Source organism: Neopelma chrysocephalum, unplaced genomic scaffold (assembly GCF_003984885.1).
Source record: "Neopelma chrysocephalum unplaced genomic scaffold, ASM398488v2 Primary Assembly neopelma1_62, whole genome shotgun sequence".
Taxonomy (NCBI): Eukaryota; Metazoa; Chordata; class Aves; order Passeriformes; family Pipridae; genus Neopelma; species Neopelma chrysocephalum.
In genome coordinates this window covers 106,420-127,558 of record NW_020897719.1, presented here as the reverse complement: position 1 = coordinate 127,558, position 21,139 = coordinate 106,420, and the positions used below count along the sequence as shown (strand labels likewise).

Below are 21,139 nucleotides of genomic sequence, written 5' to 3'. Positions count from 1 at the left end.
AGTCTTACGTTGGGTTAAGAAGTTTTCTAGGAAAGAAGTATGCATGCAGAAAAAGAAAACCAGTGCCTTGCTATGGGCACATTCCTCTCTTGAAACTCACAGAAGTACAGCGCTAATTACTGACTTTTTGGTGGATTTGTCCAGATAACAATCATTGGTTTAAATAAAATAATTACTTAAGGTTGTACTCTGATGTGCCCTTCCCTGTGATGAGTGCTGTCTTCTGCCCTAAGCCTACTTGCTGAGCTCTCCTGAATGATGCTGATACTTTGGCACGCAAAACGAGATGTTTATACCACTGAGTGAACAGTCTGTCACCTACAGGTGTGTGAGTATGTAGTTAGAGCAGCATAATCTTTTTCATCTGCTTGTAGTCTGACACAGTCATCTGACAGAAATCTGTGTTTTACATCACTGGATCTGCAGAATAAACCTGCAAAATTAATAGGATATAAACCTTGAAGTTTAATTTTAGAAAGGTACTAGTATGCATTTAACAATGCTTGTTCACTACAGCAGAGAAGTGCAGCATATGTCATGATGGCAGTTCAGCATCTGCAAAATTACAACCTTGCTCTCTCTTTTCAGTGCATACTTGATGGCTGATCAATAAGTACTTTGGGGACTAATTAAAGTCAGTTCAGTGATGGATACTCTCACAGGATAGTCTATCAGTTCAACAGTTAGGTGGACATTTGAGAAGCATTATTGGTTATTTCATCAGATTATTTGTAGTTTGAATAACATCTATGGATCTCTTGGATACTCACAGATACTCATATAATAAGTCTATTTACAAGAATTAAGCCTGTTACTGTGTTTAACAATATCTAACAGTCTTAGAAACTTCAAGGTGAAAAGATGGTATAGTGTTAAGGGAAAGAATCATATATGCAACTTAGCATGCAAATTCTAAGCTGATTTGTTGAGGAAGTATGCCCTGAAATACTTGGAAGCCAACTCCTTAGCTTGTTCCCATTTATTTTTCTTTAAGTGTCTCTCTAATGCTTTCTCAAGTAAAGTTTTGCTGCTGAAATATCAGCTCTTAAAAGAACAACATTGACAAATCATGAAAAAGGCTGACAAATTATGAAAAAGGCTGACAAATCATGAAAAAGCTTTCCCCAGAGGCTTGCGAAATAATGATGTCACTAGTGCATGAGATAAGCAGTGCTATCAATATAACAAACTGGACAGGAGTCAAATGCATGGGCTGATCACTGCTCTGTAGGGAGTCTGTGTTGATTTCTAAGCCAGTGAGTCTCAGGTAGGACAGACTAACTGTTGTCCAGCCTGAGTACTGCCAAAGAGAGGGCTGCTTTTTCAATTCTAGTTATCTAGGGAATCATTTGTACCAATAACTCATGTAGAGTTTGTTGTGGGAGTATGGATTTCAAGTAGACATGAGTTCCATGTAGTTTTCCCACAAAACTTGCCATTCAATCAGTGTAGAGTGAGACACCTGGATTTGGTGTCTTGTGCTGTAAGCAAGCAGTGAGAGGAAGAAATACTCTTCAGTGATGTGAAGTTAGTGGAGTCAGCGTGGAGACATTGGTGAGAACAGGTAGTGATACACTTGTACTCCTTCAAGGAATATTTCCTCCAACAAGGAAGCAGGCTGAAATGTCAGAGCCACTGCAGAAGGACATTTATGCCTAGTCCACTAAGAACTTAGAGAAATTGTTTAAAAATCTTCAATGCTTACTGCTTGTTTCACCACTTAGGTGCTTTGAGATGCAGTTAGAAAACTCTGAGATATTATTGTTCCATCTGGAGGCAGAGTATAAAAGAAAATAACTTTTCTAGATGGTAAGATATGTGAGTTAGCCTTGTCCCACAAAAACTAGAAAGTCTCTAGAGCTGACATAGAACGAAAGATAAAAAATAAAAGCAAAGACCTATGCCCTTATGTGAAGAAACACTTAAAAATTTAATAGAAATGCCAGAAGAGAAGGGCACAACCTTGCTTTTAATTTCCTCTCCCCATCATTTTTAATCAGAGCCATATCACTTTCTGTGCTTCTCTGTTTTATTCTATAAACCATTTCTTTAAGAAGTGCATTTCTTCTCTTTGCAGTAACTCTTATTTCCATGTGGCCATATGAGTTAGATTCCCTGGGCATTGATTATCGACAACTTTAGGAGCAAGTGCCTTTGGAACAGTGCAGGATACAGGAGACTGAATGTGCTGTTTGGTTAAGCTGGGAACCTTGCAGATCTTGACTCTGTGGGCTTACCTTTTCTTCCTAGCCCAGCTTTGTCTGTCTTTGGGTTTTTGCGTCATCCACGCAGACTGTGAGCTGCTGGGGCAGCAGCTGTTCGCAGTGGGTGTAGGCAGTGTTCAGGCAGGGAGCTCTGCGCTCTGGTCAGGCGTTGGAGCACAACTGTGCTATAAAGGAGCACCAGCAATAGCATTAAGTTGCGCTCCAGGCAGTTTGGTTTTTTTCACCACAGAGCTGTAAATATATGTTTCTAAAAATAAAAACAGGGCCACTTTTTAATGCCTATCTCCAACCATTTTATCTTACTACAGGAAGTTAGTGAAGAGTTGCCTGTTTCATGTTTAATACCAATGCTATTTCAGTTTTTATCAGCAGCATGGCATCAGTATTAAGTAGTGGCATACATAGTTAGGTGTATAATGTCCATGGGTTACTCAATATTGCAGCTCTCTAAAAGTGTGTTGTCTTTCTGTTGCACAAGACTTCAAATACACATCAGTTCAGCCACCCACTGACATGGTGCAGTTGGTTTGTGTCAATTCATGCTAAGACATGCTGCAGTGAATTTGCAATATCTAACTTTAGTGTTCCCTGTGTTGCCACTCTATGGATGCTCCTTAGGCTGACCTAACTACTCAGTCACAAAAAGTATGCCTCTCCCAAGGGAATATTTCAATGCAGCTTCCCAAACCAACTGTCTCCTCCATGGGTCACGTGAACAGCCGGTTTGATTCCTCCCTGGCTGTGCTCCTTGGAGGAGATGTGAATGGTTTGCATGGCCTCCACCCAAAGATAACATCTGCTGGCTAGAGCTCTGGCACCCCATGAAGAAGAGTGTCGGCCACCAGCTGCCTGAGGATGCCTTCCTGCTTTGTTCAGTGCTTGAAACTTAAGACAATAAGGCAAAAAAACAAAAACAAAAAAGAGCTGGGAAAGGTGGAAAGAAGCTTTCTTTGCTGAAAGTGGACAGACAGCCCTCCCCAGCAGAGGTGGGGGGGTTGTGGTTGCTTGCTGCCCACTACACAACATTCAAGTTGAGGTTTTTCTTGCTTGAAGAAGGAAGGGAGGACTGGGCTAAACAAGTCCATGTCCCTCTTGGTGGTCTGTGCAAGCATGTATTTACATGCTGGCAGCCAAAGCTCTTTTGTCTGCAGAACCAGCATGTGTGTAGAGGGAAGATAATGGTATTGACTGTAGGGCTGTGATGAAAACATCTTCACAAATTATTTATCAGGGAGCTCTTCTTCAGCTTTCATCTGGTTTTACGTTGCACCTAATCTGCTGGCTCTGCAGTTGACATCCTCTTCTTTCCAGGCCTTGGAGCTAGCTGTGGATGTGCCATCCAGCTAGCTGTGGGTGTGCTCCCAGACTGAAGCTTCCTGTTTCCTCTGCTTTATTCCCCTTTCCCCAGTGCTGAAGGGATCCTTCTGCTTTCAAACATTCAATGTCCACAGCCAAGCTGTTAACTTAGCCCTGAAGATAGTAATATATGATAGATATGGCACTGATATAGATTTAGGGCTTTTTGTTCATTATTTCATTGAAAGACAAGAATTCTAAAGTTTAATAAGAATGATTTTTGGTCTTTCCTATCCGCAATGAAAGAAAAAATGCCTGTTGGGATACTATTAAATGGATCAGAAAAGAAAAATGTAACCAGAAGTCCTCAATCTCTGTTGGCAAGGAAATTTACCTAATGTTTATAAGACAACATCTTGCTTAAAGAGCCTGTGATTTTTCTGTAGATACCTTTATATTTTCATTTTCTCTGACTTTCCTTTGACTCTTGTCTTTTGCAGGTCATGAAAACATACCACATGTATCATGCAGAGAGCATCAGTGCAGAAAGCAAACTGAAGGAGGCAGAGAAGCAAGAAGAAAAACAGATTGGGAGGTCAGGAGACCCTGTTTTTCATATTCGACTAGAGGAAAGGCACCAGAGACGGAGCTCTGTGAAAAAGATTGAAAAAATGAAGGAAAAAGTAAATAGTCCTTTTATTTAGCTTCATTTGAAGTAAATTCAGTGCATTTCTGACATCCTTTAGCACGGTATTAGACAGAGAAGTCCAGCTGGGAAATAAAATTAAATAAGGTGCACATAATAAACTATCAGTGGGTTATAGATAACTTGACATAACTGCAGTTCAAAGAGGGGAATACTTTATTCCCAATGTAATTCTTACTATATGTTTTGTCACATTTGAAACAAAATACTAAGTTTTCACTTTGTATTGCATTTGTTACATGTGTAACAGGCTGGCAATTAAGATTCTTTCTTGTTAGTAGGAATGTGTGCTTGAATGTTACCATTTTTTCTGCATACCAAAAATGAAGTAATTAAAATACATTAATATGCAACATCTTTCCTAGCGTCAAGCAAAATATTCTGAAAACAAGCTGAAATCTATTAAGGCCCGTAATGAGTACCTGCTCACCCTTGAAGCAACCAATGCTTCTGTTTTCAAATATTATATTCATGACCTTTCGGATTTAATCGATGTAAGTATTGTCACATTTGGTTTTATGTTCATTCTGTTCAGAAATAATACTTTCTTTCATTTTTAAAGGGAATACACTAGTCATATGGGTTGCCTATAGTACGCTTATTATTTATAATATTGTATGATATAATCAGCAGATTTTCCCTTTAACTTTTATGTTTCACAAAATAAAATGCCAATAAGATGCTGAACTCATACCTTTAAAGTTAGAACATTGTGTTTTCTCCCCTTTCAATAGAAAATATGACAGGAACACCACGAAAAAAATAGACATTTCCATTTTGTACTATTAAAGAATTTCTGGACTATAAATATTTTTTTATTTATTAATAAGCTTCTTAAGTGATCATCTGATGGTATTAAAGTCAAAAGAAGCCATTTCTTCCACATTTTCAAAATTGTTTAGTTACGTTCATTTAGTCATTGAATCATATATACAGTGGCTTATTTCATGTAGTTTGAAGAACAGACACAATCAATCCTGTAATCTATACTGTCAACAATCTTGTTACTGATTTTCATTAAGTTATTCCTGTGAGAACATACTAGAAGAATGATTTTATACACTGATGTTGACTTGTGCCAGTATTTGGTCTCCAGCACCTATATTACTGATATTTTTACATGATGAGGAGGGGGCATCCTGCACTGTATCATGTCCCACCCTCCTCATAAGCTGACTGCATATGTGATAGAAAAAATATGGAGACAACAAATACAAGCTCAAGAATATTCATTCACTAGCAATGTGGGGTTAACTAGGTTAGTGGGTATGGCCCTGTGGCCCATATGAAATCCTAGATATTTGAATACACTTTCTACTGCAACAGTAACATATGTTACTTACAGTAGCAAACAACATTTACATACACCTCTGGTTTCTAATGTAGCATAAATTAATGCAGGATTTGGCAAGGTTACTCATTTCTACTGACTGGGAAAGAAAGCTTCATAGAGAAAGGGAAAAATGTTTTTTGTGAGATGAACAGACTAAAATAGCTGCATGTATGTGTTTTATTATATGTCACCTAAATACTGATTGTTTTCTTTGTCATTTCTGGGTTTTCTTTATTTTATAAAATCTTACCTGATTTTGTTAGAACTCTTTCCTTTTCCCTTTCAACTTTTTTTCCTGCTAGCCTGCCCAGGCAATGAAAACATTTACCAGGATCCCAATGATCAGGGCAAAAAACTAAGAACAAGCAGTGTACCTGCTAGGGTACCACCCACGTGAGAAGTTGACCCTACCCAATGGATGATTTTCCTGCCAGTGCTTAAAGGATGATGCATTTTTGGCCTCCTTAAACTTTATGAGTTCTTCTTGTTTGCTGGAAGAAAGGAAAGGCCCCTTTCATTTTGTTCCCAGCACCCCCACCCCTTCAGAAGATGGAAGGATGCTCATTTTGTCATCTCTCCAGCCTTCCTTTTCAGAGCTCACATTTCTCAGTGAATGTCTCCAGTGTGTGTTTCTACTTGGTCAAAACCATATCAGGTTGGAAAACACATCTGATTCTTAACCGTTTCATCGATGTCCATAGAGGTTGCTGTAGCAGTGAAAACTGAGGGAAGGAACAGTGGACCTGGAGCTTTACAAAGAGTTGTGAGGGGAGAAGAAGTGAAACTCTCTGTGCATACACATGCAAAGACAGCACTCTTTGAAGTTAGTGTATCTAAAGGTATTTACACAACCGTGAAGACTAAAGCTTCCTAACTGTTAGTTTTTAATAAAAACAGACATTCTACAATATTTAGTAATGCAGGAAAATTATATCTACTTTGCGTGGCTTTTTCAAAGCCATGGACCAGTGTACACAATAACATTCTTTTGGCAAAATGGCTTTAGAAACTGCTCTTCCCTAAGGAATTTAGACAGAAAGTCTAGCTGCCCTTTACATCACTGTTTTATAAGAGTAGGCTGTAAATATGTGCTACCAGAATTTGCTTCAGAGCCAATTTAATCCAATTGTGAGCTTATTTAAATGAAGTGTCTTTCAGACATTTGTATTTAAGCAGAATATGCTGTGAAAGCACCGGTATTTAGACAGCATGTTTGCCACTTGACAAAGGAAAGTTTTTGTAAATGCAAGAGTCTTGGCAAGATTTTGGAGTTATATCATTGGAATGTGAGACATGCTTCCCAGTGGCCATATGTTGCAACAGTCCAGACTATCTCATTCTATAAATCTCTTAATGTCGTGGTACGATTTGGAGTTTTCAGAGCAGTGATGGCAATTTCATTCCTTGCCTTCTCTATTTTGTCCCCCTTTGCCTGCCTGATTTACCATGCTTCCCTGAACTCTCTTTGCCTGTACAGAAGGGGATTACCTCTCCTCTGTGTCTGAGTTCCAGTTAACATGGAAAGAATTTAGATCTCCCCGAGCTGTTGGTGTTGCCCATAAATGAAACTGAATGTTTTCCTATGTTACTGAAGAATACATCTAATAAAAATGGGGTAAATATATGAAGGAATGCAGTAATTTTGTTTGTACCAAGATTGGGGAGGCTTGTGGAACTATTCTTTTTTACCAAAAAATACCACTTTTTCATTTGGCTTCCACTCCATTTTCCATTTATGAGGCTGATGTGGAAAATCCTAAATTACAGTTCCTCATCTGAACTCACTCTGAACTATTCAACTCCTTCATTTCATCAACAAAGCTCAGGGCTTCTGACTTAAAATGATGAAGCATTGCTCATCTTAAGCTCTTGTGATAAAAGCAATATAAAAATACTGTTGGAGTCTTAACTGGATGATTTAGTGCATTTAGTGAGTTAAGGGGTGAAATCAGCATTTGTGAAGAAGTAGAGAGATAAACAGGATTTGATATGCACAGTGTTTCTGTCCTCTGCATGTTGTACTGAGGAATTTGAATTTTCTGTTGAATATTTCTTCTCTGCTGACTAGATTGGTATCTAGTTCAAGTGGAGGACAGAATGAGTTGTTTCTTTATTTGTATCTTGTAAAAAGCAGTAAAGATTACTTTTTAGCTAAATTAAATAAGCTTCACCTAGTATGTGGCTTTTATTCTAAGATTTTGAGTTTCTGAGGCGCGACAGAGTACACACTGCGGCTAATCTGGTTGTTAGTACCAGCATCTGTCCATATGGCACATACTTTTATTCATTTACTTGAAGATTTCCGTTTAATTGAGTTCGTTAAATTTATCTGGGTATAAGAGGAAGGTAGAGACATTTTTTCAGACTTACCATACACTTGCATGATCTGGAGATAGATGCTAGGAAATAGTGATCAAAACAATTTGACTGTAGTTCAGCTGCTGGAATAAATAAAATATTCATGTGTTGGTCTTTCTTAAAATGGAGTTTCTGAGTCTCTAATGGCAGTCTGCATGCTTTGGATGGTGAAGAAGTTAGGGAACATTTAGCTATTGTGAACTTAATTTATTCTGTAAAGGTTCTGTATTAATCATTCATAGAACCAAGTTTAAAACTAGGGTAGAGTGTGTGCAGCTCACTATCTTTATTACATAAGTCCTCATAAATATGTTATGTACAGCCAGAGCCCTTTGATTTGAATGTGGATGTCTGTGTAACAGGATGTTTAGAAAGTGACTTATTCAGAGGTTAAGGCTTTTTTTATGAATTCTTCTCTCCACTGGCATTAGAATTTCATTACTATTCCTGAAATGAATTGAAATTAAATGAAGAGCAGCTTGGTTTGGTTGAAGCTCTGTGCTAAGCACTGCAGTTTGTTTTGTTCAAGCCTAAATATACTCTGGGGTGCAATAAAGACAGGAAATGCTCTTGAGACTGCTTCCGATTTAATTCCAAATAAGAATAAAATGCAAATTCCAAAATTAATTTTTCATACATATCCCAAATGTATCACTCATCTCCCTCCACTTCGCCCAACCAAGAGTCTTTATGAATCCAGAAATGCAATCAAACTCATAGTCTATGACTTTATTCTCTTATTTTTCATTTTCATGTCATACTGCACAACTGACATCTCATATCTCTAGCCCATAGATAGACAGCAGATCTCATTAGCCATCCTGGCTGTAGCCTTGGTGTGCTGATTAGTGAACCTCTAAGACACATATTTATTTTGGCTAACGGTGTGGTTGCTCGCTTGAGCTTTACAAATCTACAGATTTTTCCTGAAAATCATGTAAATTTGCATGCATATCTGTGTGTGAGTCTGCATAGAAATATACTTTTTTGCAGCACCAGCAGGGCTGGTGATTAATTTTTCCAAGCATGGTGAGAGAGGGTGGTGAGGGTGGCAGTTTAGTGGCAGTACCTTAAATTTTTACCCTCAGTAATGTGCTGTTTCCATTATAGACAAGTCTCTTTCTAAACCATCACTAGTACTAGCAGATTAAAGCAGTATGTTTCATTCTGCATAGCTCTGAGTTGATACTGTGACAGAGCCATTCCCCTGTTAAAATGATCTTCACCTTCAAATTTTGGAGAAAGTGGACTATAGTCTGGCAGAAGTAAGAGTTGTGATGTCTGAGCGTTTAGTTTTGCTTTTAAAAATAACTTTACTCATACAAATTCAATTTTTACATAAATCATTGAAGCAAAATTCCAAATTCAGATGTTTTTAATTCCATTCAAAGAGCCACTGGTCACATAGCGCTAGTTCAGGTTCTGCATTTAATTCTTGTTTGCTCTGCTGGCATTGGCATTGCAAGAAAATGCCTTAGTCTGGCAGGATGCTGTGCTTCTCTTGAAGAATCCTTCTTATTGTCTGAGAGGCCGTATTTGTTACCCTGTTCAGCTGTCATCACTTGCCAAAGATGATCGTGGTGATAGTGACTGAGTATCTTAAGAGTTAAACAATGAAGTTATGTCACAGCATAAAGGCTGCAATATTATATTCCAGCTTGCAAAAAAGCTGCATCAGAAACTCACACAGCTCTAATTGTAAATCAATAAGCTTTCTAGTAATACTCAGATTAATCCACTGGAGCCAAAATTCAGGCTGTGGTTTTGTAACACATGGGTAGTTGGCAATGCTAAACCTGGCATTGCCCTCTATTTCTAATTTCCTTTCAGTTTAATCTTCCATGAGGTTTCTCTGAAAGTAATGCACATGAAATGAAACAGCTGTCCCAATCCACTTTCTTATCAGCACTTTTAGTCTGTCTTTTTCATCCATGATAGTGAATTAAATATGAGATCTGATTTGACATAGAACAAGAGAAAAACACCAAGAGACGTTTCCTTTTAGAAACCATATTTTTAGGCTGGAGGTCTTTGAAATATGGATGCACTTTAGTATAAAAGTTGGGTGGCTGTTTTAGTAAATGTAACACAAATTTCCAGTGTATAAGTGCAAAAGAGAGACGTTAACAATATGTGTGTTTGATTGAACATGACATCTTTTGTTCATTTTCAGCAACTGTTTTTTTGGAGATCCACTGCCCTATCTGCAGTTACTACCTGGAGTACTTGCTAGAACCGAAAGCTTAGTCTTTCTGGAAGCTTTGTTTGAATAAAACAGCTTTATATTGTTGAATTTCAGAGAGCAGTTTGATCACTAGTCATTATGGCACTTAAGGCAAGGTGTGAAGGGTTTCTTTCCCTTCTACACACGGGTTTTGGTATGGTAAATAGATTGAAAGCTCTTTCCCATGCAGTGTGTACCTCTGTATCTCTGTCTCCCCCTCTATCTTTTTCTCTCCTTTTTCAAATAAGTAAGAAGAAAGAGAGTCATGATCCCATGACTCCTAAGGGTTTGTAATAGCTGTGAGGGAGGTACTCATGTAAACAGTGCATATATGCATACAGTGGACTGAATTCAAATTGCTTCTTTACCCAACTCCATATGTTAACTTGCAGGGACAGACACCCAGGATGAGTGGCTGAGGGCTGAGGGATACCCTAAAGCAGAGTGCTCTCTGACTGCCCTGGCCAGCCATTGGCCTCTGGGACAAAACTCACCTGTGCACCAAATAAGGAGCATTACTTTGTATGCAACTCTTAGCAGACTGACATTGCCATTGTTGAGGTGACAGAGAGGTTTGCAATACATATTCCCTTACCTGGAGGCTCATTGAGCAGACACTGAGGATATTTACTGTGTGATGTTGGGAAAACATTAAGGAAACAATCTGTTGATTTGCTACCGATGTGACATTTTTAAAATATATTCAGCTGTTCTCTGAAATATTAACCAAACATGAATAATGCAAACTGGGGATGTTTAAAATTCAAGAACAAACACAACTTTAAGTTTTACTAGTTAGGTTTCAATTACATTCCATTTTGTAGAAAAAAAGAAAGACAAAAATTATGACTTCCTGCATTTAGTAATGTGATGTACATTGCTGGCTCTGTATGAGCATGGGAAATAGGATGTTTACATTAAATGCATGTTCACTCAGGGGAAAGGATATCAAACCATTCTTGTTGCATCAGAAAGCATTTTAGATGGATTGCTTATCCTCAAGTCATTGTGTAGTTTTTTGTTTGGACAAAGACATGGTAAGCCGGAGTTGCTTTGTGTTCAATTTGGTGCTCACATTAATTTAGAGTTTTGTCAGGGTGAGTTTATATATATGATTTGAGGCTTACAGATGATATTAATACTGAAAAGTCCACTTGTGTGTGGAGTCCCAGACCTTTTCCATGTAAATATGGTACCTGCATGTCTGTATCTGATAAGGAAACTGTCTTACATGTACACTTGATCTCTTTTCTAAAACTGTTCTTCAATCTTTGCAACAGAATGAAGATACTAAATACTTACTGTCTTGACCCCCGTAGTGTATTTTAATTTAGGAGATATTTTGTTAAATACTTCAGAGACAGAAAAATGTTAGGACAGAAAATTTTAATGATAATTTCAGGATTGGGATATTGGAATGGTGTTCCTCCTTTTAAATTTGTTTTCTTTTCCTTTTATTGTTTTTGTTGGGTTTTTTTTTAGTGTTGCGATCTTGGATACCATGCTAGTCTGAACAGAGCCCTAAGAACATACCTTTCTGCAGAGTATAACCTTGAAACTTCCAGGCATGAGGGATTAGACATCATTGAAAATGCAGTTGACAGCTTGGAGCCACGAAGTGACAAGCAGAGATTCATGGAAATGTACCCCACTGCTTTTTGTCCACCAATGAAATTTGAGTTCCAGTCTCATATGGGTGATGAGGTCTGTACACTGACAAATATCCCCACGGTGACTGTTTCTGTATATCAGGATAGAGAATTTATCCTCTTTTACACATAACAAAAAGCTGTTATTGCTACCCCAAAGCCAGTGGATCAGCAATAACATTTTGCAAAACTGGCAGCACTGTTCAAAGTTCTCATGTAAAAACTGCTATGTTATTATATTCTGTATCACACATAATAACATGGATGTGAATTTGCTGGCCGACCACTGCTCAGCCAGCACCAGTGTAAGGAGTGACTTCATGACTTTACTACCTGCCTCACTCAGAACACAGTTTGTGAGTGCTATTTGAGAGCAGCTGGAGAGCTGCTGCAAATTATTCATGCTGCAATGCAGCCTTTTTCCCCTTCTTCCTCCCCCATTTTATCATCTGGAGATCTCAAGCATACAGAGTACCCCAGCTACACCTGTGCCCTGTCTGCTACACCAAGGCCTGTAGGAAAGCAGAATGCAGAATCACCTGTGTACATCTGTTTTTTCTGAAGGTAACTCCAGGGTTTGCATTTCTGTGTGATAGAGAAGCGATACAGAACAGCCATACAACAAGGCTGTGCTCTGTAGTTATAAGATGTGGTACGTAGTTCCACGCCTTGTAACACACAAATACTTTAAATTTAGATGAACATGTTTTGTCTACTTAATGAAGTTTTAATAGCTTCAGTAGGAATTCACCTTGTTTTAAGGAGAGCAACCAAAGACTATTGACTGGTTTTTTAATTACTTGCATCTTACACCCCTTTTTGATTCTTTGTTAGGTTTGCCAGATCACTGCCCAGCAACCTGTGCAAGCAGAGCTTATGCTTAGGTATCAACAACTACAGTCACGACTGGCTACACTCAAAATCGAAAATGAGGAGGTAAGACCTATGTCTACAAGAGCTAAGCATTGAACACCATTTTCAGGAAGGTGTGGTGTTTTCTGCCTTGTCAAAAGCACATAAATGACCCTGAAATAGCTCTCATCTGTATAAGCAGTTTTATTTTTAAAAATCAAATACTGACAAATATGCTAAGGTAGATTTTATAGTTCAAAACTTTCATTTTTTGCCTGTCCATACATTCACATTACTGAGTTCTGTGTTTTGCAGATGCTTCAGTGTAAACTTGTTAGATCACATATTTTTTAATTCTTGTGGCAGAAAGCCACTGAGAACAGTTATTGTCTTCTGGGACCACTCTCTGTCCAGTCCTCAAATTGCTACTTCTGTAGTACAAAGGAATTTGAACTGTCTTTTGTGGTAGCTGAGTCAAGATGTCTTATGCTCTCAGCTACAGCTATTTATAAACACAAGTAATGAATGCCTATGATGGGAACAGCTCACCTGGCAAAATAAAATGCATTTTTTTTGTAAAATACAAAAAAACTGTGCTGTTCTTTTTGCCTGCTCTGGCAACAAAGAAAGGCCTCCCAGTGGGAATAAACTGCACTTTTATCATAGTTAAGGCAATGTTGAAGTTCTTCAGTTTAATTGCTAATCTGTTCCTAAATGAAAACATAGGACTAATTTAATTTCTTCATGTACTTTACTGATAAGTTTTCAGGATCCAGTTTTTCTCATTCTAGGTTATATGTTGAATGTCTATAACAAAGTGTTAATGTCCATGACACATGTACAGTAGTCTTTAAAAAAAAACACCTGCATTCAGAAAGTATCTCAAGGTAACAAAGACAAAAGGAAGGAGAAAGATGATTTCTTTCAATGAAGTGCAAGGGCATAGGGGTGCTCCACAAGTCATAGGAAGTGCTGTGAGGCTGGTGTAAATTGTTCTTGCTCCAGCACTGTCTTTCAGCTATGTATTCCACTTATGCAGTCTAAACATTGCTGTGCTCCTCATGATAGCACTTCACAGAATAGAGTAACAGATTTTTTTTTTTTCTTGGAAGAATGTGTTGTTCTGGCAGCCAGATCCCTGAATGTACACATTCAATATAACACATTCACCACATTTAGGAGAGCTGACCCTCCAAAGTTCTGTGTTGTCTCTATTGCCTCCCAGATTAGGGTTCATAATGAAATCATGTCAGGTTTCAATTCCAATTTCAGGGAACAAATGTTTGAGTGCACTACAAAGCCAACACAAGAGTATGTTTATGTTTGTGGGATGGACCATGGCAAAACAGAGAACTAGATAGGAAACCTAATCATGTCATTCTTCTGTTACTTAGATAGCTGTTATAGTGACTTTTCACATTTACACACCAGTTTGTTTGAAGGGAATGTGCCAGAGAATTACCGTGAGTAATAAGCTTCCCTTCTAAGCTGCTCCTATATATACTTATCTTCTAAGCTGTTCTATATATATTTATATTGCATTTGGCAAATTGTGCTTTTTAATACCAGGTTAAGAAAACAACAGAGGCTACCCTTCAGACAATACAAGATATGGTCACCATTGAAGATTATGATGTGTCAGAGTGTTTCCAGCACAGTCGCTCAACAGAGTCTGTGAAGTCAACAGTCTCTGAGACATACCTGAGTAAGCCAAGCATTGCAAAAAGAAGAGCTAACCAGCAGGAAACAGAGCAATTCTATTTCATGGTATGTTAGTTGCTTCCTCATTCATGTGATACAGACCAAACACCTGAAGTAAACATTATGCAGAAGTTCCCAGAATATATGTGTCATACATAGTAATAGATTTATCTGCATCTCTACAGAAATTCAGAGAATATCTGGAAGGTAGTAATCTCATCACAAAACTTCAGGCAAAACATGACTTGCTGCAGAGAACACTCGGAGAAGGTAAATATCACACAATAAACTGAAAAGTGATTCCAGACTATATAGTGCCCACTGAAACGCTAAAGGTACGCAGGAAAAGCATTACAGAACTTAAAGCTTAATTGTCCAGTAAACATAGATTTGATTTTTACTAGTCATAGTTTTGATGCAGTGGTAAGAGTACACACAAGAAATCGGTTTTATTTCTTCAGCAGATACTTATTTCCGCTGCACACATGTTTAAACAAGTGAGTATATTTGGAAACAGAACTGTTGAATGAAAAATCTCATGTCTGAAAGGAGAACTGACACAGTCTGATTTAAGAAGTGTGAAAAATGTACTTCTGCGTCCTAACGATTTCTGTTGACTTGAGGTTTTTTTAAGAGTTGGGGGACAGTGATTTTTTTAAGCATACAGAATTATCCAGGATGCATCAGTTATAATGGTCGCACTAATGCAGCATTTCTAACACATGAACATGAATGTCCTTGCAACCTAAGAACTCAGTGGAGCATTTATGAAAGATAAAAAGTGAAATCCTGATCCCGCTGATGTCAGAAGGGAGATTGTTGTGGACTTAATGTTTGATTTTCTACCAAGTATTTGCATATTGTAAACTGAAATGAATGAAAACTAAATCAATAGCTCTATACCTGCTGATTATCATTACTGCATATAAGATTATTGCATTACAAATTATGATAGCAGAGAATTATCTGTTGTCCTGAACAGTCTCCACAGTTTTTAAAAATACATCTTAAAATCTAAACCAAGTCAGCAGCCGTCCATGATCAAATGAAATAAAGCTGAATTAGGGCAGTAATCAGGCACTATGCACAGCTCCAGCCCTCCCAACAGGCACTTCCTCTTGGACCAAAGGGAAAAGGGGAATTGCAGTACAAGCCTTGAGGGCTAGCCCCCCAGTGTTACATTCTTGAGAGAAAGTGAGATTACACCACAAAGAGTAAAAATCCTCTCCTGAAGGTTAAAGACTGTAATTTAAAGTTTAGACTCAAGAAAGGAGACCTGTCCTCTAGAGAGTGTCTCTAAAAGATGTATCAATTTATTTTCTTTTTACTGCCACGTGTCTGTTGTTAATCACATCTCTTCTTGTTTTTAATGCAAAAGCCTAGTTCACAAATCCAGTTGTGGAGGTGCCTAAAGAGCTATTAGCAGTTCAGTGGCTGTGGCCCAAACAAAGCCCCTGTCCAGAGAGTGACTGTGGTTGGGGGTAGAAAATAAGAGGCATTTTCTTGCAAGGCTGGACTGTAGAAGATGGTAGCTGGTTTTAGACAACTAATTATGTTATCTTCTTTCTCGTGGAAGTTTTCATTTAATAGGATTTTTATTTTGAATGTGTGCGTTGAGCAGTTTATTCATACAAAACAATGTGCAGCTGACGTCAGTCAAAAAAAAGGGGAAATTTTTCCTCTGAAAGTTCACAGAAAATGTATTTGGAAAAAGAAAGGGAGAAAGATCAAAGGAAACAATCTGTTGCCTAATACGTGTTGGAAAAAAATAAGGAAAGAATTATTTGAAAAGAAACTAAAGAAAAACGTCTCAGCAGGGTGATCTAAATGGTAGATTGCCCTTAGGTTTTGGGCCATTCTGCCATGCTCAGGCATGCTTGGATGGTTCTGTTTGAAGAGATCCCTTCTACCCACCAGCTGTAACCCCCAAGTAGTTAATCCATGTTGCCCACAGTGTTTTGGCACATATTTGTTGTCCCATCATCATTGCATAGCACATACAAATAGTACCTCAAACATACACATTTACATTCAAAGTTGATATTTGGAGCAAAAGCCATCATTTTTACAGGTGAAAAAGTTCAAGTACTCCCTTCAGTTGAGGCATGCCCTGCATTACAGTGCACGTGCCTGGGAAGGAGGACTTGGATTCTGAAAGTTCCTTGAATGTGGATGATTGAAAGGATCAAATTACAGTGATATTATGAATGTTATTGCTGTAGCTAATATAGAAATGAATTTGTAGGAAGTTAACTGCTCCCCTGCTCCCCTCAAACTGCCTTTTCTGGGAACTTTCATGTCAGCAAGACTGCAGACAAATAACAAGAGTGTGCTGTGTTAAATAATGCAGGGGAGAATGGGGGGAGAAGGAGAGGATTGTCTGAACTGTAAGTTTTCCTTTGGCACCCTTTCTTGCTTTTATTCGAACCTATACAGTGTAAGGACATAGGCTGAATAAATCCAGATTCCCATCTGGTGTCCACAACATTGATAGCATTTGGCTTCTGTTCCAGTTTATCACCTGCCTGCTACAGTCTACTGCTGTTTATGGACACAGCAGATATATATTTGTGATCTGCGCAGCAGAGATAGATGGAGTGCTCTGTGCTGAGTCTGCATCTGCAAATTTGGAAAGTAAATGAGAAATGCTCAAATGAAATTGATACTAAACATAGGAAGCACACTGATACTCATATTAATCCTAACCCTAACCTTCATCTATTGAAAGAACAAATTAACAAAGCAAAGGGAAATGCAAGAAAGAAAATGATGAGTTGTAAAAGAAATTGCCCTTGTGGCCCAGATACTTTTTTCACTCTTTTTCTATGATAGGTTATATTTCATACTCTTCTTTCATCTCTCTTTTTCACCTATCTAAAATGGATGGCAACAAGATTTACATGTCTTGATATCGGAGATTTTTCCCAGAGCTTATTCTTTGTGCCACCTTCATGGGATCCACACTCTTCTGGTACTGCAAAATATATTTTCAGATTAGGGGTTTCAGTACTGTGCAGTACTTTGGGTGCATCTGGACGTTGGCACATAATATAATGTTTTTCATATCACTGTTTTTCATTCTTTCTGGAGTCTGACAAGCTTTTTCTGGTGTTACTTTTGAATTGAGCAGTGTACTTAGACCTAGCCCAAGTGATGCTCAGAGTGATTTTCAGAGTCATACCCGTAGTTCTGTTCACTGCATAGGTGTTTAATTCTTCCCTAATACCTTACTTGAACCTGTTAATAGTGAATTTCATTTGCCACTTTGTACTCTTTAAGTCTTTTGAAGGGCTTCACACTTTTGTCAGGACTTGACACAGAAGTATTTCAATCATCTGCACAATGTTCTGCCTCCTTATGATTTCTCCAAGACATTAATAAATGCCTTACATATTGCATAAGTGGTCCTAATGGGAAGGCTTGAGTAAATGGCTGTTACATTTTTTGTCGTGATGAAAAGAGACCATTTAAGTCCACTCAGTTTCCCTTTTCTTCCCTGGTTTTTGATCAGCAAGAATATTTTGCCACTTGAACCATGGTTATTTAGTTGCTTTAGTCACCTCTTGGGAAGAAAGTTATCAGGGGCCTTTCAAAGTCTAAATAAATTAATTGAACTGATTCTCCTTTATCCAGTATTTTACTGTCACGTTCAAAGATTTCTAATAAATTAATAGGGCACAATCTCCCTTTGGCAAAACTGGGCTCATTGGAACTCATCATGCCATGGCCTTTGTTCTGTTTCATTATTTTGCTTTTCATTCTGATGAATTGACATGATGCATATGCCTGACTTACTGGTCTGCTGATCTGCAAAGGTTACGCGGGAACCTTTCTGGAATATGGTATTTGCTTCTTTACAATTCCCTGCAGTTCTCTGTGGTGTTTCTCAGTGGTAGTGTTGTATTTTTTCTTGCAATGCACAGACAAAAGAGAGGAGGGACTCTTTTCAATAGCTACTGGTGTCTAGAGCCCTGTATTTTCAGCACTGACCAGGTTTAGGCACAAGGCACAGGGGGAGTTGTTATCTAATCTTGGCGCAGCTCTATTTCCATACTGATTTAGCCACTAAAACACATGAGCACAAACAATAGACATTGTTTGGAATTTTACTTGAAATTATTTACAGTATCAAGTGACTCTTTAATCTGTGGGCAGGCTTCTTAAAAATTGTTCCATAACATTGGTTGTATTTGTATTTTAAATGGAACTATGGAGATAGTAGATAACTGTTTGTTATGTAATTGTATATCTTTTGCTGGTAACATGAAAGTTAGGGTCAAAAATAATTAGCTAAGTGTAATTTAGATATAAAAATTTTTCCCTAAAATGTACAAATGATTGTTTCCTGTTTATTGAACTTTTCTAGGTCACAGGGCTGAATACATGACAACAAGGTAAGATATTTTTATCTGACTTGGTTTAGAGTTAAAAATAAGGTAAAATCTAGAACTTACAGATTTTAGACTAACTTTGTAATGGTTTATAACATTGTTGCTGTTGTTACATAAATTATGTACAGACCATGTGTGTTTTAACTTTCAGCATTCCTGTTTCAGCGTGCTGATGGATGAAGGACCAGACTCTTCATCCTCCTTATTCTTGTGAGCAGCTTAGGCCAGTGTCAAGGATGCGACAAGCTGGGAGATCCTTAAAAATAATTGTGAATCACATATCAAATTTGGAAGTTGCAGGGGGCACTTTGGTGCCAGTTGTCAGAGATCCTTGCCTCTCACAGTTTGTGATTGTATTAGGGAGGAGGGGGAGGTTCGAAGATACACTGAAGCTTGAAACCATGACACCGTTGAAAGCTTAACAAAAACCAAGATTTATTACTGAGAGAGTGGCCAACAAAACGAACAAACCCAAAAGGGAGGAAGGAGGAGGGAAATAAGCCTCAGTTACCCAGCTGTTGCCCATAACGTTATCTTACCGACCTAGCGTGCCTATAATTACCCATAGCAGAAGCTGCATCCTTGGAGAGTCAGTAAGTTCTCAAACTGGGAGGTGTCCCCGTCGAAAGGCAACGTTGTCCTTGGTGTGAAGTTAGCTCCCCTCCAAGAAAGCACTATCTACTTTTATACAATTAACTGAGTGACCACAACCTCCCAGGTGTGGCCAGCACCGCCCAGCCAGAGGCCCTCAGTCCCACCTCCCGGTTATGTAAGTGCATCTCTTCTGCGCATGCGTGAGGACTTTGGAAATCCCCTCACGCAGGCGCAGTATGTTTTGGGGGTCTTTCTTAATTGAGTCTGGGGGTGAGCCTTCCTCCCCTCCTCATCACTTTGTCCTCCAACTGCCCTTGACGAGCAATTGACCAATCACAACAGACCAATTAAAACAGTTTACACAGAAGTTCTCCCTCCAAGGCCAAGTTCACTGCTTTATCAGAGCACTTGGCAGGAGAAAAACGTCAACTTCTGCAGGTGGCTAGGGCCAAACACAGACCAAAAAAAAAAAAAAAATAACATCCCAACTTCGTCCCGATACAGTGATTCACTTGGTCAGGATGCACAGTTCAGAAGAACCTGGTAGGAAGATCAGTTTAGGCAATAGGCTATGTCTTTGGTAACCTATGTCTGGGCATGAATACGTGCCTCCCCCAGCATCCATGTGTTTGATGCTTAAATGGGTCTGTATATTCACAGAAGAGAAGGGATACAGTGTTAGATCTCCCTGCTTTGTGCTGCACATACTTTTTGAGTTGTGGAGTGCCATACCTTTGAAGCCACCTCCAGAGACAAACCCAGATGAGCACTGCAGCCCTCAGGGTATTGAGACTGGGGGGGGGCCATGGCAACTGTTTGGATTTGCAGCTGCCACTTGTATGTATCACTGCTACAGGCAGTGTGTCCAGGTGACAGCAGGAACATCCAGCCCAACTTTCTTGGTCTCACTCTTCCCTTCCCTTTCCATGCCTTGCTCAATGCTTTCTCTTTCTCCTTCTTGCTTCCTGGACAAGAACCATCTTGTCTGGTCCCCATGTTCCTGGGGGCATCCCTACAGACTTTACACAAGGTTTTCTCCTACCACTCCATGGTGTTTTCTAGCTCTGTAAAGTCGGACTCGCTCACCTACTTTCATTACATGACATCAGTTGAAAAGGAGTAACAAATCAGAGCATTCTTCCCAATTGCTGACATTAATTCTGACAACTGTACCTTTAACTCTGCTCCCAGATGCTACCATTCCAGGAATGCACGGAAATCAACAAATTTATGTCTAATAAGAAAAACCTTCTTTCTTGACTCCAAAGCAGGTGATTCATTAGACTCACATCATCCTAAATTCCCTACTGTGCAAGCAGCTGAAAGAAGATGGAGGAGTTAGGCAATGATTTTATCTTAGTTAAATGGGGGAGCAGCTTGAATCCATCTTACATCATATCTTCTCTAAATGACCGTTGGTCATTTAGAGAAATAAATTCTGAGGAGTAGAGGCTGCCAATCCATTCCTCAGCACCAGCTCCTGGGCTCTGGCTGGGAACTGCCTATTGCCCCAAGGTTCAGTTAAGTTTCCAGAATGTGAGACATGTCACAGGTCAAAGTTAAATTGTAGAAGGGAAGAGATATCTTTAAAGATGAATTTAAAACAGCAGGTAGTACTCCAACAGACCAAAGTCCCACCACTGAACGCACTGTGCCTTATTGTTCCTCACTGGTTCTCCAAAAACATTTGATTTTTTGCTAATTCCCAAAAAACCTATAGAAACATTGGACCACTGGTGCATAGGAACTAAGGAAGCTGTTGGCATGTAGCTGTTGGCATGACATTCACAAAATAGTTTGTGACCTAGAG

The 21,139-nt window shown here is 38.8% G+C and overlaps 1 protein-coding gene across 3 annotated transcripts in view; it reads left to right on the top strand.

Moving 5' to 3' along the window:
* The window catches only part of SRGAP1 (SLIT-ROBO Rho GTPase activating protein 1), a 147,750-nt gene that overhangs the window by 90,003 nt on the left and 36,608 nt on the right, over positions 1-21,139 (top strand). For all 3 annotated transcript variants that reach the window (XR_003534043.1, XM_027682219.1, XM_027682218.1), the window contains exons 5-11: positions 4,022-4,204; positions 4,593-4,721; positions 11,625-11,846; positions 12,626-12,727; positions 14,213-14,410; positions 14,530-14,614; positions 18,711-18,738. Coding sequence is in view for 2 of the 3 variants with exons in the window: in XM_027682219.1 (XP_027538020.1) it covers positions 4,022-4,204; positions 4,593-4,721; positions 11,625-11,846; positions 12,626-12,727; positions 14,213-14,410; positions 14,530-14,614; positions 18,711-18,738 (947 nt within the window). In the remaining variant the exon portion in view is untranslated. The remainder of the gene's footprint in view (positions 1-4,021; positions 4,205-4,592; positions 4,722-11,624; positions 11,847-12,625; positions 12,728-14,212; positions 14,411-14,529; positions 14,615-18,710; positions 18,739-21,139) is intronic.